The sequence below is a fragment of the Haliotis rufescens genome, unplaced genomic scaffold (assembly GCF_023055435.1).
Source record: "Haliotis rufescens isolate VD_foot unplaced genomic scaffold, xgHalRufe1.0.p SCAF_7, whole genome shotgun sequence".
NCBI classification, from domain to species: Eukaryota; Metazoa; Mollusca; class Gastropoda; order Lepetellida; family Haliotidae; genus Haliotis; species Haliotis rufescens.
In genome coordinates this window covers 55,866,041-55,882,635 of record NW_025964361.1, presented here as the reverse complement: position 1 = coordinate 55,882,635, position 16,595 = coordinate 55,866,041, and the positions used below count along the sequence as shown (strand labels likewise).

The following is a 16,595-nucleotide window of genomic DNA, read 5'->3' as shown; positions in this document are numbered from 1 at the left end:
ACAGGAGAACATATATATCCTTATAAGGCTCTATATTACTACAATTCCCGCCAGCATGTTCCCCAAGCGTATATCAGCAACAGAGAACATGCTACATGTACACCACGCAAAGGCAATTCCCACTGTATTAATAATGTTCAAATTATTTCAAATTTCCAAAAATAACGTTTTGTCAAAATCCAAAGGTAGGTAGCTTGAGAACCTAGGGATGTGTTTGAGAAAACATAGTCGTAATTGTTTGCCAGTGAACAGGAATCGCCTCGCCTCTGCGGAGTCCAACATCGGTTCTTTTTCACAAATCAACGATCACCTCTATTATACCTTCATGTCAGAATGATGAGATCTGATTGGTTCATTTGATCTTGATAAAATACCACGTATCCCGCCTTGGAGGGAAATAAATTTCTCAAGGTAAGAATGAATCCCTTATATCCCGCCACGAACAAGACAAGCTGCACGTGGATTTATGAGATAAATCCCTTATGCATCGCCTCGAAGCAAAAAGCCGCACGCTTTTTCCGAGTCAATGACATAGCACAAGTTAACCTCAGCTCAATCGAACATCTGTATTCTATCAATTTTGATTTGGTTTTAATTCCTTTACAATGTCATACAAAAACATGTCGGTAAAATAAATTCATTGTAGTAGTATCACACCGGCTCGTGGTATAAAACCTAACGCGGGACGCATAAAACCACATGTACCCCTCGAGATACTGCTACAACTCATAGTATGTTCTTCTTAACAGATAACTCGTAAACACATTTTCTTGTGTTTAGATGAACCTCTTTTTGCACAGACCTTGTTGAAACGTAGCTAGACTAATATAAAACACCTTCTTGTTATGTACAGCTCTATCTGTGCTGGCACTATTAACTCATCGTACAGCATGGTCTATCTCGAATCAACACACTGGCATGTGGTAATATGCATGTAGTTCTCATGCAACTGCCGCTCTCACCCGTCGGGCTCCTCGTGCTATATATGTTATGTAGTGTAAGTGTTGCCATACATCACTCTTACTGAAACTTGTAAAACTATCAACGACCCTCCTCTTTTCTCCGTGTTCCTGCCTTCTAAACAATGACACGTGTTTGTAATCAAGTCGCTCCTAGAACGTTGTGTATTTATCTGTCAACATGTTTTCTTCATCAAGTGTTAAATATTTAAATGTTTTAAACGTTTAGACAAGAACACATTTGTCTTCATGGGTAAACATCATGACGACTTAGGCGGAGGTGTAGCTCATGGTTAAAGTGATGTAGTAAGTAAATATGGTTTTACGCCGCTTTATCCGGGATAGAATAGGTCTTCAGCAACCCATGCTTGCCGTGAAAGGCGACTATGCTTGTCGTAAGAGGCGACTAACGGGATCGGATGGTCTGGCTCGTTGACTTGGTTGATACATGTCATCGATCCCAATTGCGTGGATCGATGCTCATGATATCGATCACTGGATTGTCTGATCCATACTCGATTATTTTACAGACCGCCGTTATGTAGCTGGAATTTTGCTGAGTGCGGCGTTAAACAACAAACAAACCAACCAAACACGCATTGTTCCAATAAGGGTAATCGAACCAGGGTTTTCGGCTTGACGAGAGAACGCTTTAACTACTTCCCTCCCCACAGCCCCTTAAGTGATGGAAGCTCGGAGGCGGGTTCTATTCCCAACATGGATGAAAATTGTGAAACCGATTCATATGACATATAAAGGCGGTGTCATATCTTATTCATACAATTTCTGACCGCCTCCGTGGTCTAGTGGTAGAGCGTCCGCCCGGAGAGCGGAAGGTCTAGGGTTCGATCCCCGACCGCGTCATACCAAAAGATGTTAAGAGATGGTACTTGTTGTTACCCTGTCCGGCGTCCGGCTTTAAGGGGCTAAAGCAAGGACTGGTCGGCTCGGAGTCAGTATACTGTGTCTGAGTGGGGTATTCATGTTAAACTGCGGCATGGTATCTCACTGAGTTAGCACTATAAATCGGCATCAGTCCGGACTAGTACAAGCAGCCACACAAACACACACACGTACATGCACGTCGCTATATAAGTGCAATAATCTTGGACGCGACGTTAAACCCCATTTCACCTCACCTCATACAATCTCTGTTCAGGCCGTCTATAACCACACGTACACGTCCAGTATAATGATATGGTAATCTAATTTGATATAACATTACATACATCTGTGAGGTGATTCGAGCTATTATTTAAACGATCCATTGTTATCGAATGGACAGTTGGTTTTGAGTGAGTGAGTATGATTATACGCCGCTTTTAGCGATAATCCAGCAATATCACGGCGGGGGACACCAGAAATGGGCTTCACACATTGTTCTCATGTGTGTACTCGAACCCGGGCCTTCGGCGTGACGAGCGAACGCTTTAACCACTCGGCTACCCCACTGCCCCCAGTTGGTTGTGAATTATGTACTCTTGAAATCAAAAGAACAATTTCTTAGTTTTGACACTAAGTTGAATGATTTCAAATTTTGCAGGAAACGTGTCACCAGCGGGACTCGAACCCGCATGATATAATTTGAGGACATGTCGACATGAGCTACACATGATATATAGAATGGTGTGATATTAGAAAAAAGAAAAACCCCCAACAAAACCAGAAGCAAATATGCGCTGCAGTTTCGTTTACCCACGTCAACATGTACTAAAACACACAATTGTTTAATACTTATTTAGGGCCCCAAGATCTATATCATTCTAAAGATGAAGGGAACTTTGCGCATGTGCATCATGATCATTAACACATTTCTCGTGGAGCACCTAAGAGAATGTCTGTTTATGTTTTAATCCTTTTCACAAAACCTTCTTTTATCATCTTTAAGAGGGGATGTATTTTAATATTGAGAAGCTATGGATGTGTTTTATGTTAGCGGAGATTCTTATTGACGAACTGCCAATTACTCTTATGTTATTAAGAAACAAGACATAGATAGATGTGCAGTTCTTTGCAGTTCAAAAATGAAATCATCATTTATTTTCTTTCCATTATTTCTTGTACTTTTTTCAATTGAAATACGAGGTTCGGGACTTGTAAATGAGCCAAGTCCGATGTTTGTATGTTTATATTGACAACCCATGAGCCTCATTTCAAGTAGTTTTGCAGGAAGAAATATCGAGGCAAATAGCTTCACGTCTAATGAAGTGAAGCTTTAAGTGACATGTGCATATTTTTATATCATTACTCGAACAGACAAGGCCAGCCTCCAGGGAGGTTAATTTCCGAGAAAGGATGTTTGTGAATTGTTCTAACCGCCATATATTTCAAATCCTATTTGAATCAAATTCACAAGTAACACGAGGTCGAGAATATAAAACGTCAACGCTTGAGAAGATTATCCGCCGGTACAAATTCCAGTGGGCGTGAAAGGGGACATAGAGGTGACAAGTTTATTAATGGACCTCTGAAAATCAGTGATGTCTTATGGTGGTCGCGAAAAGGGGTAGCATGTCCTTCTCTACCGGAAGCACTTACCACTCACATACTCACAAAAAAGTAGGTGTGTGAGGCCGCTGCCGGAAGTAAGTATTGCAAAGAAATATCCAACTACATGGAGCTGAATAATCGCCAGTATCCCATGTTTATCATTAAAGGAAGGCACCCATGAAGATTCCGGGGTAGAATAGGTCTTCAGCAACCCATGCTTGCCGTGATAGGCGCCTATGCTTGTCATAAGAGGCGACTAACGGGATCGGGTGGTCAGGCTCGTTGACTTGGTTGATACATGTCATCGATCTGAATTGCTTGGATCGACGCTCATGATATCGATCACTGGATTGTCTGATCCAGACTCGATTATTTTACAGACCGCTGTCATGTAGCTGGAATATTGCTGAGTGCGGCGTTAAACAACAAACAAACCAACCAACCACACATTGTTCCAATGAGGGTAATCGAACCAGGGTTTTCGGCGTGACGAGAGAACGCTTTAACTACTTGGCTACCCCACCGCCCCTTAAGTGATGGAAGCTCGAAGGCGGGTTCTATTCCCAACATGGATGAAAATTGTGAAACCGATTCATATGACATATAAAGGCGGTGTCATATCTTATTCATACAATTTCTGACCGCCTCCGTGGTCTAGTGGTAGATCGTCCGCCCGGAGAGCGGAAGGTCTGGGGTTCGATCCCCGACCGCGTCATACCAAAAGACGTTAAGAGATGGTACTTGTTGTTACCCTGTCCGGCGTTCGGCTTTAAGGGGCTAAAGCAAGGACTGGTCGGCTCGGAGTCAGTATACTGTGTCTGAGTGGGGTATTCATGTTAAACTGAGGCATGGTATCTCACTGAGTTAGCACTATAAATCGGCATCAGTCCGGACTAGTACAAGCAGCCACACAAACACACACACGTACATGCACGTCGCTATATAAGTGCAATAATCTTGGACGCGACGTTAAACCCCATTTCACCTCACCTCATACAATCTCTGTTCAGGCCGTCTATAACCACACGTACACGTCCAGTATAATGATAAGGTAATCTAATTTGATATTACATTACATACATCTGTGAGGTGATTCGAGCTATTATTTAAACGATCCATTGTTAACGAATGGACAGTTGGTTTTGAGTGAGTGAGTATGATTATACGCCGCTTTTAGCGATATTCCAGCAATATCACGGCGGGGGACACCAGAAATGGGCTTCACACATTGTTCTCATGTGTGTACTCGAACCCGGGTCTTCGGCGTGACGAGCGAACGCTTTAACCACTCGGCTACCCCACTGCCCCCTGTTGGTTGTGAATTATGTACTCTTGAAATCAACAGAACAAGTTCTTAATTTTGACACTAAATTGAATGATTTCAAATTTTGCCGGAAACGTGTCACCAGCGGGACTCGAACCCGCATGATATAATTTGAGGACGTGTCGACATGAGCTACACATGATATATAGAATGGTGTGATATTAGAAAAAAGAAAGAAAACCCAACAAAACCAGAAGCAAATATGTGCTGCAGTTTCGTTTACCCACGTCAACATGTACTAAAACACACAATTGTTTAAACTTATTTAGGGCCCCAAGATCTGTATCATTCTAAAGATGAAGGGATTTTTGCGCATGTGCATCATGATCATTAACACTTTTCTCGTGCAGCACCTAAGGGAATGTCTGTTTATTTTGTTAATCCTTTTCACAAAACCTTCTTTTATCTTCCTTGTGTAGGGATGTATTTTAATTTTGAGAAGGTATGGCTGTGTTTTATGTTAGCGGAGATTCTTATTGACGAGCTGCCAATTACTCTTATGTTATTAAGAAACAAGACATAGATGGATGTGCAGTTCTTTGCGGTTCAAACATGAAATCATCATTTATTTTCTTTCCATTATTACTTGTACTTTTTCAATTGGAATACGAGGTTCGGGACTTGTAAATGAGCTAGGTCCGATGTTCGTATGTTTATATTGACAACCCATGAGCCTCATTTCAAGTAGTTTTGCAGGAAGAAATATCGAGGCAAATAGCTTCACGTCTAATGGAGTGCAGCGTTAAGTGACATGTGCATATTTTTATATCATTACAAGAACAAACAAGGCCAGCCTCCAGGGAGGTTAATTTCCGAGAAAGGATGTTTGTGAATTGTTCTAACCGCCATATATTTCAAATCCTATTTGAATCAAATTCACAAGTAACACGAGGTCTAGAATATAAAACATCAACGCTAGAGAAGATTATCCGCCGGTACAAATTCCAGTGGGCGTGAAAGGGGACATAGAGGTGAAAAGTTTATTAATGGACCGCTGAAAATCAGTGATGTCTTATGGTGGTCGCGAAAAGGGGTAGCATGTCCTTCTCTACCGGAAGCACTTACCACTCGCATACTTTGCACAAAAAAGTAAGTGTGTGTTTGTTGCCTGAGGCCGCTGCCTGAAAACAGTATTGCAAACAAATATCCAACTACATGGAGCTGAATAATCGCCAGTATCCCATGTTTACCATTAAAGGAAGGTTATATATGTCCCTGGTTATACTGGATAGCCCCTGTTGGATAATCCCAAGGAGGGTTTTCGTCGGATCTGCATGGCCCGACAATGGTGTTCAATCATGCCCTGACTGCGTGGTCTGTGCTTAAACTGGTTTATCTCGTCCAGGTTAGATTGGTGTACAAGCTGTCGTCATATATCTGGACCTTGTGAGAGAAAACATTCCCCCGTCTACACTCACTCACATTGTACTGGGGAGGTTGATGCTGGGAAAAGTACCTACATGTACGCTGAGGTTCCATGTTATGTATTGATTCCAGACCTCATCGTTAACGCGTGCCACATGGAGATACTGATGTAGTGGATAAAATCAGTTGCTGGATTTTTTAATTACATTTTACCAAAATCCTGCACCACAAGTGCACAGTGCTCTGTTCTGGCACTCGCGGGAGTATACAATGTAACGGTTACCTTTCATCTGTTGTTTTGCTCGCTCTGTTGAATGTTTCCTAGCGTTTTGAGATACACGTTGGACAATGTTGTACTTGGTACCTAAACCATTTCAGTCTTTTGTCTTCCTGTCCACCTATTGTGGCCAGCTGCCTTACTGTTTTACCTGTTAGATAACTGTTATCACGCCATGTGTGCTGTGTCTCGTCGTTTAACCTGCTGTCTATTTTCTTGTTGTTTAACCTTTTGCTGTTTGTTGTCTAACCCATTGTAGTCTACTGTATTGCTGTTTAACCCATTGTAGTCTACTGTATTGCTGTTTAACCCATTGTAGTCAACTGTATTGCTATTTAACCCATTGTAGTCTACTGTGTTCCTGTTTAACCCATTGTAGTCTACTGTATTGCTATTTAACCCATTGTAGTCTACTGTATTGCTGTTTAACCCATTGTAGTCTACCATATTGCTGTTTAACCCATTGTAGTCCACTATATTACTGTTTAACCCATTGTAGTCTACTGTATTGCTGTTTAACCCATTGTAGTCTTCTGTATTGCTGTTTAACCCATTGTAGTCTACTGTATTGCTGTTTGACCCATTGTAGTCTACTGTATTGCTGTTAACCCATTGAAGTCTACTGTATTGCTGTTAACCCATTGAAGTCTACTGTATTGCTGTTTAACCAATTGTAGTCAACTGTATTGCTGTTTAACCCATTGTAGTCTACTGTATTGCTGTTTAACCCATTGAAGTCTACTGTTTTGCTGTTTAACCCATTGTAGTCTACTGTATTGCTGTTTAACCCATTGTAGTCTACTGTATGGCTGTTTAACCCATTGTAGTCTACTGTATTGCTGTTTAACTATTAGATTACTGTAATCACCGCATGTTTGTGGTGACCAGAAACATTTGCATTCGGCAGAATTAATTCAGAAATAAATAGTGGCTTTAAGAGGTTTGGGCGACTTTTTAAGGGTTTTCGGAATCAGAAAATGGAATCGTATCAATGAACATAAGACGTATTATCGCAAAGACATGTTATTTTGCTCAGTTTGTAAAAAGAAGTCCGCAAGCTCCACACTTTTGATCACATTTTGACCAATGGGATGTATGTGTGGATGTCAATACAAAATGCCTTCTTACGTTTTTTGTTTGTTTTGGGGTCTACAAAAATAACTGAGTCGCAAGACTTTCCAGACTTACGACAACAGGCGCTCCATATCAACCGAACATTACAAAAACATGATACGAGTTATCTGTGTTACGAACTTTCTTGAGCAAAAACATAACAAGTTTTTCCACATTTATCCTAAGTATGGCGATACAAACATTTATTACAACAACAAATCCACAGAACACATATATTTCTTTGTTTCCTCCAAACCAATGGCTACCATTCTACACCTGTCGCCGCCATGAGAACTTTAAGTTTGTTGTGTCGGTGACATGCGCAAGACGTTTTGAATTATGTTTCCCGTTCGACGTCTCACTCAGTAGTCGCACAGAGTCTTTAGATCCACAACAACTAAACACTGATACAAATCCCTGACGGAACCGCTTGTTCATGAAACAGTAAGTGATTGGGTGAATGCAGGACGACAAATACGCCAACAAGAATATGGTGGACTTGACAGTGAGGCTCACGCTACGTCTCGCACTGAGATAATCCATGACCGTCCACGTGTTCACGAGAAACAGTGGTGTCCAGCAGATGAAGTACTCCAGGACCACAACGCACAACATCTTCATCACTCTTTTCTTGTTCATCAGGATCTTATGGTAGTTCGCCTGCCGGAAGTTGGTTTGGAGGAGAAGTGGGTGAGTTATCTCCCCTGGGCCGCGTGGTTCGGTACGGCGAAGGACAATGGGGGATGGACCGCTGGATGTTGTGGAATGAGGGTCCTTCACTACGTATCGAACTGGTTCCAGTGACTCCCCCTCTGAAATGGAATCGTCAGTTACCTTTAGGGACATACAATGACAATCTTTTATTGTCCTTTACGCCAACAAACCCATAAAACAAATGCATTTACTATGAGATGAAAAAAGATAATGTGATATTTCCATGGAAGTTAAGGACCACCTGATTCTTGCAATAGTATGGCGTGACTATGGCGTGACTAAAGCGTGACTATGGCATGACTATGGCGTGACTATGGCGTGACTATGGCGTGACTATGGCATGACTATGGCGTGAGTATGGCGTGACTATGGCGTGAGTATGGCGTGACTATGGCATGACTATGGCGTGAGTATGGCGTGACTATGGCGTGACTATGGCAATGACTATGGTGTGACTATGGCGTGACTATGGCGTGACTATGGCGTGACTATGGCGTGACTATGGCATGACTATGGCGTGAGTATGGCGTGACTATGGCATGACTATGGCGTGAGTATGGCGTAAGTATGGCGTGACTATGGCATGACTATGGCGTGAGTATGGCGTGACTATGGCGTGACTATGGCAATGGCTATGGTGTGACTATGGCGTGACTATGGCGTGAGTATGGCGTGAGTATGGCGTGACTATGGCGTGAGTATGGCGTGACTATGGCAATGACTATGGTGTGACTATGGCATGACTATGGCGTGAGTATGGCGTGAGTATGGCGTGACTATGGCGTGACTATGGCATGACTATGGCGTGAGTATGGCGTGACTATGGCGTGAGTATGGCGTGACTATGGCGTGACTATGGCGTGAGTATGGCGTGACTATGGCGTGACTATGGCAATGACTATGGTGTGACTATGGCGTGACTATGGCGTGACTATGGCGTGACTATGGCGTGACTATGGCAATGACTATGGTGTGACTATGGCATGACTATGGCGTGAGTATGGCGTGACTATGGCATGGCTATGGCGTGAGTATGGCGTGACTATGGCATGACTATGGCGTGACTATGGTGTGACTATGGCGTGACTATGGCATGGCTATGGTGTGACTATGGCGTGAGTATGGCGTGACTATGGCGTGACTATGGCGTGACTATGGCATGGCTATGGTGTGACTATGGCGTGACTATGGCGTGACTATGGCGTGACTATGGCGTGAGTATGGCGTGACTATGGTGTGACTATGGCATGGCTATGGTGTGACTATGGTGTGACTATGGCGTGACTATGGCGTGACTATGGCATGGCTATGGTGTGAGTATGGCGTGACTATGGCGTGACTATGGCGTGAGTATGGCGTGACTATGGCGTGACTATGGCAATGACTATGGTGTGACTATGGCGTGACTATGGCGTGACTATGGCGTGACTATGGCGTGACTATGGCAATGACTATGGTGTGACTATGGCATGACTATGGCGTGAGTATGGCGTGACTATGGCATGGCTATGGCGTGAGTATGGCGTGACTATGGCATGACTATGGCGTGACTATGGTGTGACTATGGCATGACTATGGCATGACTATGGCGTGAGTATGGCGTGACTATGGCAATGACTATGGTGTGACTATGGCGTGACTATGGCGTGACTATGGCATGGCTATGGTGTGACTATGGCGTGAGTATGGCGTGACTATGGCGTGACTATGGCGTGACTATGGCATGGCTATGGTGTGACTATGGCGTGACTATGGCGTGACTATGGCGTGACTATGGCGTGAGTATGGCGTGACTATGGTGTGACTATGGCATGGCTATGGTGTGACTATGGTGTGACTATGGCGTGACTATGGCGTGACTATGGCATGGCTATGGTGTGACTATGGTGTGACTATGGCATGGCTATGGTGTGACTATGGCGTGACTATGGCGTGACTATGGTGTGACTATGGTGTGACTATGGCGTGACTATGGCGTGACTATGGCATGGCTATGGTGTGACTATGGTGTGACTATGGCATGGCTATGGTGTGACTATGGTGTGACTATGGCGTGACTATGGCGTGACTATGGCGTGACTATGGCATATACTAATTTCGAAGAATCGGGTGGTCCTTAACATGTTTTTAGTAGTATATGTATTGTTAATTAGTTACATTTCTTGTATACCTATTCGTTTGTTAGCAAGATGTATCGATATTAAGTGTTTGTTTAAAATCGCAGTCAGCAATATTCACGGTGGCCTGTAGTGAGTGAGTGAGTATGGTTTTACGCCGCTTTTAGCAATATTACAGCAATATCACGGCGGGGGACACCAGAAATGGGCTTCACACATTGTACCCATGTCGAGAATCGAACCCGGGTCTTCGGCGTGACGAGCTAACGCTTTAACCACTAGGCTACCCGACCGCCCCTCGGTGGCCTGTAAATAGTAGAATCCAATGATTGAAGTCATGAGCAACGATCGATGCTCATGATGTCAGTCACTGGATTGTCTGGTCAAGACTTGATTATTTACAGACCTCCGTCATATAGCTGGAATATTGCGGCGTTAAACAACAAACAAACAAACAAACTCTCTAACTAAAGAAAGGAATGACTTACCTGGTTTACCTGAAACAGGAGTTGGTGGACCGTGGGAGTTCAAGTCCTTGCCCAGCTCGTAGGCAACTCTGCCATACGAGGTCGCCATTATGATAAGCGGCATCAGTAACAACACAACGTCCAGCAGTCCTGTGTACAACTTCTCCGCCAGTGAGTTATCCCATATCTCCCTACAGGCGAGACTTCCGCTGACGAGGGGGGTGACTTTGTTGTAGCAGGCAATGGGGACCATCAGAATAAACACGACCACCCAGATGCCGCATATGACCTTGTAAGAATGGGAGAGCGTTTGCCAGCGTCGGGAACGTAATGGTTGACATATAGCGTAGAAACGTTCCAGGGAGATTGCCACCAGGGTAAAGCAGCTCACGCCGACTGACACCGCTGCAAAAAGTAAAAAGCATATTAGAATAATGGGATATTTAAATCCAGGCCTGGTGAGTGGAAGGTCGGCGGTTCGCGCCCCATCGCGTCATACCAAAAGACGTTAAAAGATGGCACTTGTTAACCTGCCTGGCGCTCGGCATTAATGTGTTTGTAGTCAGTAGAGTTGAGTGGCATTGATGAGCTTTGGCATCACATCTCAGTGGGCACACACACACCCACAAGGCGCCACAAGGAACGCTGTAGGTTTCGTATATGGTGACGTTCGGTTTCATACCATATTACCAGACTGACAAGTATCATATTGTTTAGGAAAATTAAAAGGATATAAAAATGAATTTGAGATTTGTAAATACTTCTTTCGTCTCTTTGCCCTTAGTGATAATAAAGACTGTATCTGTAGTTCTTGCCTCATGCTAAAAACAGACATAACAAACACAGGCAAGTGTTGAGATCATACAATAAGCGAATGATACCATGTTCCGCTCCAGTGCACCAGTTATATCACAGCGGGCAGTGATTGATAGCGTCTGGGCATGGAAAACAAGTGATCGATAGCATTAACAACAATCCACACCTTCGATGTAAAGCACACAATAAACCAGATCACACAATGTACAAGCCGATCATAATTTCAGCTGTTTTTCGCGTCATGTGAACCTGTTCTGTCCGGGAATAACGTCGAAGGTCATCTCAAGTAAAATAGACAAAACGCTCCATAATCATGAATAAAATCCACGAAACTACTTCCATAATCATAAGAATTTCCATTGTACGATCCCGACTTTATCATAAACATGTGTTCATTAATTACTATAAAACAGTGATAATACCAGGTGCTCGCGAAAACGTGAGCCTATCCTGCTCCACTCGTGGCACCCGTCACAAACACATGCAAAGGCGAGGCAATTGTTTATCTGAACAAACACGGCAATACCAACACAGAGATTTGCATCGGACAACCTTTTAGTCAACTTTGGAAATGTCCCCCACATGTCTACAATCACACTTTTTGAAAGCCTAACTAGGGCGTTCAATGCGGATTGAATGCTAACCATGATCAAACATTTGTGCAGGAGTTTCATGGTAAGAGCATGCTTGTTTGTACAATAAATGTTGTGAAATGTAGACATAAAAAACTGGAGCTGCTGGAATATTGCCCAAAATAAATAAAAAGTTGGCTACTGAATGGTTGAAGCCATCCCTCTTATCATACAGCCTTGTGAATAACTTTCAGTCAGTCTGAATATTATGCACATAACAAATTATGAAACAGATGCTGCTGTTTCGTTGGTCTTTTTTTTTCTTGAAAGATATCAGACCATCGATATACCAGAAGCTGAAGTTAAACTTCTTAGCCAAATTCCCGTGTTTTGATATTGCAAATCCGAGCAGAAATTTCTACCAAGAAACAGACCATCAAGAAGAAGATTTAGAGCACAATAATATTTGGTTCTCATGCGGGAACCACTTCCTGCCTATATGTACCCCCAAAACATGCTATCTTTGAGAACGTCCAGCATTTGGCATATTGTTTTCTCATTTAACATCAGACGACATTTGCTTTCATTGATGACAAATTGTCCAGAACCGCAACTATATCAGTGGTCACTTCGTTGAGTTACACATGCCCAATGGATCAATGAATGAAGTTTTTCCTGAAGTTTTGTCGTGTGGGATAGCGGTGTACACAGAAGAAAATCATATGTTTTGACAGAATTGAATTTGGTTCCATAGTAATGAAATGAACATGAACTACTTAATTTATTGTCATAACCAGAAAATGTATATTTCATATACTTGCTTCGACTTTGTTGGATTCTTCCAAGGACTCTATAAACAATATAGGTTAATTCAAGGGTACAAAGCATCTAAATCCGCAAATCTGATATATCGAACAATAACATTTCCATTGTTTCTTGTCATTTACAGTTTCACATCCCGAAACAGTAAGTTGTATTCAGTACTCAAATGTTTGTCATGTGTACTCTTTCCTGATGTTGATAATGCACAAGGCAGTCTTACACATATAGAGACAAGGACAACTACATAACACCTCTCTGATTAATGCATGTTCGGTTTTCTTCATCACAATGATCCGAAACAAAGATCACCGTGCCATAATAATTTTAAGGACATACGTGTAAATAATGCCATGGCATTCATGTAACATTCAGACAACTATACGTTCTGATGTATTGGGGGATTTATTAAACGCAGACATTCCCTACAGACTGTTCCTTCTTGAGTCGTGCATCCTCCAGGTAGACTCTCGTTACGTGCTGAGAGGCCATAAAGTCTACACCCAGCAGTACTGGTGTCTGGGTTCTGTCTACGGTACTGAAGCCAATGAGGTACTGGGAGTGTACCAAGTGTGTAATTAATGGCTGTAGTAAGTGCCACTTATACCGCCATGTACATATTCTGTACTGACATTACGGTGTCGTCCTCAGTTGGACCCTTGTGCGTGCCACTACACCCATCCTTCATCACTTCACTATGAGCGTATGCCCATTATATCCATTACAGGGAACATTCGACGCATAAGTTATGATAAACAGTCCATAATGCACTCGCCGGAATTTGGGTTTTTGTGCAGAAAGTGAGTGAGTGAGTGAGTATGGTTTTACGCCGCTTTAAGCAATATTCCAGCAATATCACGGCGGGGGACACCAGAAATGGGCTTCACCCATTGTACCCATGTCGGGAATCGAACCCGTGTCTTCGGCGTGACGGGCACCGCTTTAACCACAAGGCTACCCGACCGCTCCTTGTGCAGGAAGAAGAAGAAGAAGAAGAAGAAACCGTCAATGTGTGATTATGCATCAAAATGTAAATATGAAATGTAGATTATGCAATGAATTCAATTAGGATGATCAACACATTGTCGGTGGATGCCAAGCTTTGGCACAAACACAGTATCTTTAGTGACATGATGGAGTGGTTCGATATCTTTATTACAAGTATTACTTGCTAGGGGTTTTGACACAGGTCCATCCATGGTACGACGTAGAGGGTGTAATGGACAATGAAAACTTTATTTCTTTTGAATAGGTTGATCTTGTCTTGTTCTTTTTGATAAATTCAGTGAAATCATTTACATCATTGACTTTTCTGTCCCTCTTGACACTAAAGTGATTGACAAGATTCCGGAAAGGCATGACAAATATGCGGACCTCGTTTTCGCAATGTCACGCTTGCATCCCAAGTATTTAGATGTCCGACTCCCCATTGTTCTCGGTGCTTTAGGTTTGGTACCTCCCAATCTGTTGACTGACATTGGGAGAGTACCCGGCCGGGTTCGCTGCCGGGAATACGGCCCTTCTGACACTCTGGGTAATGCAAGAAGACTGAAGTGTTGGGGAGTCTTCACATTCTCCGAAAAGTTCGGAGTGGGTTTGACAAGGCAGCGCTTCCTGGGAGAAGTCCCATTCGCTGTCTGGGATGTGTGGGGCAAAGGCCCTGAGCTGATGATGTGCCAGGATAACCCAAACCCTCTGTGCTGCAATTCATATTTTAATCTGTAAATAATACTCCGAAGCACTGCATTATTATTAGCCCGGTCAATGGACCAGTGCGCACACTATTTTCATTCTCACCTCCCTGGGGAGTACACTGACCAAGCTGCCTGTGAAGATTAACAGTCACATTTCCATCTCACCCTACCGGGTACCAATTCACTGTTGAATGAACAGAGGCATGTTGCAAACAAAGTCACTTGCCCAAGGAGACACCACATGTTCTCTATTGGCTGCCTCGTTGTAGTGTTACCTTTGTACATTAATCCTACCTTATGTAAACATATCTATCAGCCTGTATATACATTAACCTTAATATACTTACATAGTATTCACCTGGTGAAGGGGCAAGTCGTGAGTCATGAAATGTAGTTACAGACAAAAAATGTTATCAATAAAGGTGTCATGTCTTCAAGTTCTTCCAACATGTAAATGCCTACCAAAGAATTGACTTCAGCTACAGCTGTTTGAAAGATGCAGATGTACAAACAGTTGCATAACTTTTGAACCTAATATGATATCAAAAATATATTCAAGATTTCAAGTTTAATTACTATAAATGCCATAATATAGCCTATCAAAGGAAATGCCATGAAGTTTGAAATTACAAAACATTTCGTTATCATCGTCTTTACAAATTACAATTTCGGAAAATGCAGGCACATCCGCGTTCCTAGTCACATACATGTAATTTTCACCCTATTTTGCCCTTTACGCCAAGTGAAATCTATTTGGGCAGATAGTCGCGACTGATTGTTCTATGACGTTGACAGATTGTATCATGTTGAGGTAAGCAGTTCGTGTGTTCTGAATAAAAGAGACAAACCCATTTCCATGTTCATAAGAAATCTCTGCCAAACACAGAGTCGATTGTACGATTGTGACTATATGATGAGCAAAGTATTTCCATAATCACAAGAAATCACCACTAAAAGCAGAGTCCATTGTGCGATTCCGACTACATCATAACCTGGATCACTATCAAATAGTGATGCTATCCTGTCCCACCGGTGGAAAACCATTAATCAACGCATTACTTGGCAAATACAATTTCACGAGCCCAATATGGATTGATAAAGATTAATCCTGTTCAATGATATAATGATATAAATAAGTTCAGAGGTCACCATCGCATCACTAGTTTTCAGTGATCCATTCATATAAGTTCCACCGCTTTTTCACCATTTACCTTCAACAGAATCTGCGTCAGCGGATTATCGAGACCAGTTATTCTCTGGCATTGTAATATATTTACTGTGTTGTGGATTTTGTGGCAATAGTATTACAACTGCATGGCAAGGTTTGAATAGGTTTATGGTTGGCACCATTGGTAAATCAAATCCATCGTATTGTGTAGACAATGCATCACATTCACATATGAACATGTAGTGAGTGAGTGAGTGAGTGAGTGAGTGAGTGAGTGAGTGAGTTTGGTTAACGCCACTTTGAACAGTATTTCACATATATCACGGCGTGTCAGCTTAATTCTTTTCGAGTTATCAGAGGTTTTCATGCCTCTTTACTCCACATTAACATGAGGTTGAATGTGGGAAAACGGCGGTTGTTCGATAACCCTAAATGTTCAACACAACTGACATTCCCGTTCTGGAGGCGCTGGTGTAGCCTTGTGGTTAAATGCTTCCTCGGCACGCCGAAAACACTGTGGGTCATGCCTAATAATGGCCGTATCCCCTTTTCGCCAACTCCCGATTTTCAGTGATCCATGCATATAATTTTCACTACTATAGAAGATCCGGAAATAGGTCTTCAGCAACCCATGATCGCCTCAAACGACTATGCTGGTCGTAAGAGGCGACCAACGGGATCGGTTGATGACTTAGTTGAT

General features: G+C 42.7%; 1 protein-coding gene across 4 annotated transcripts in view; it reads right to left on the bottom strand.

Moving 5' to 3' along the window:
• Window positions 1-7,703: 7,703 nt before the first annotated feature.
• LOC124133730 (cholecystokinin receptor type A-like) overlaps window positions 7,704-16,595 on the bottom strand; it is a 97,011-nt gene continuing 88,119 nt past the window's right edge. For all 4 annotated transcript variants that reach the window (XM_046498233.2, XM_046498232.2, XM_046498234.2 and 1 more), the window contains exons 3-4: window positions 10,848-11,231; window positions 7,704-8,340 (exon numbers count right to left, since the gene is read on the bottom strand). In XM_046498233.2, the coding sequence (XP_046354189.1) occupies window positions 7,799-8,340; window positions 10,848-11,231 (926 nt within the window). In that variant the 3' untranslated portion in view covers window positions 7,704-7,798. The remainder of the gene's footprint in view (window positions 8,341-10,847; window positions 11,232-16,595) is intronic.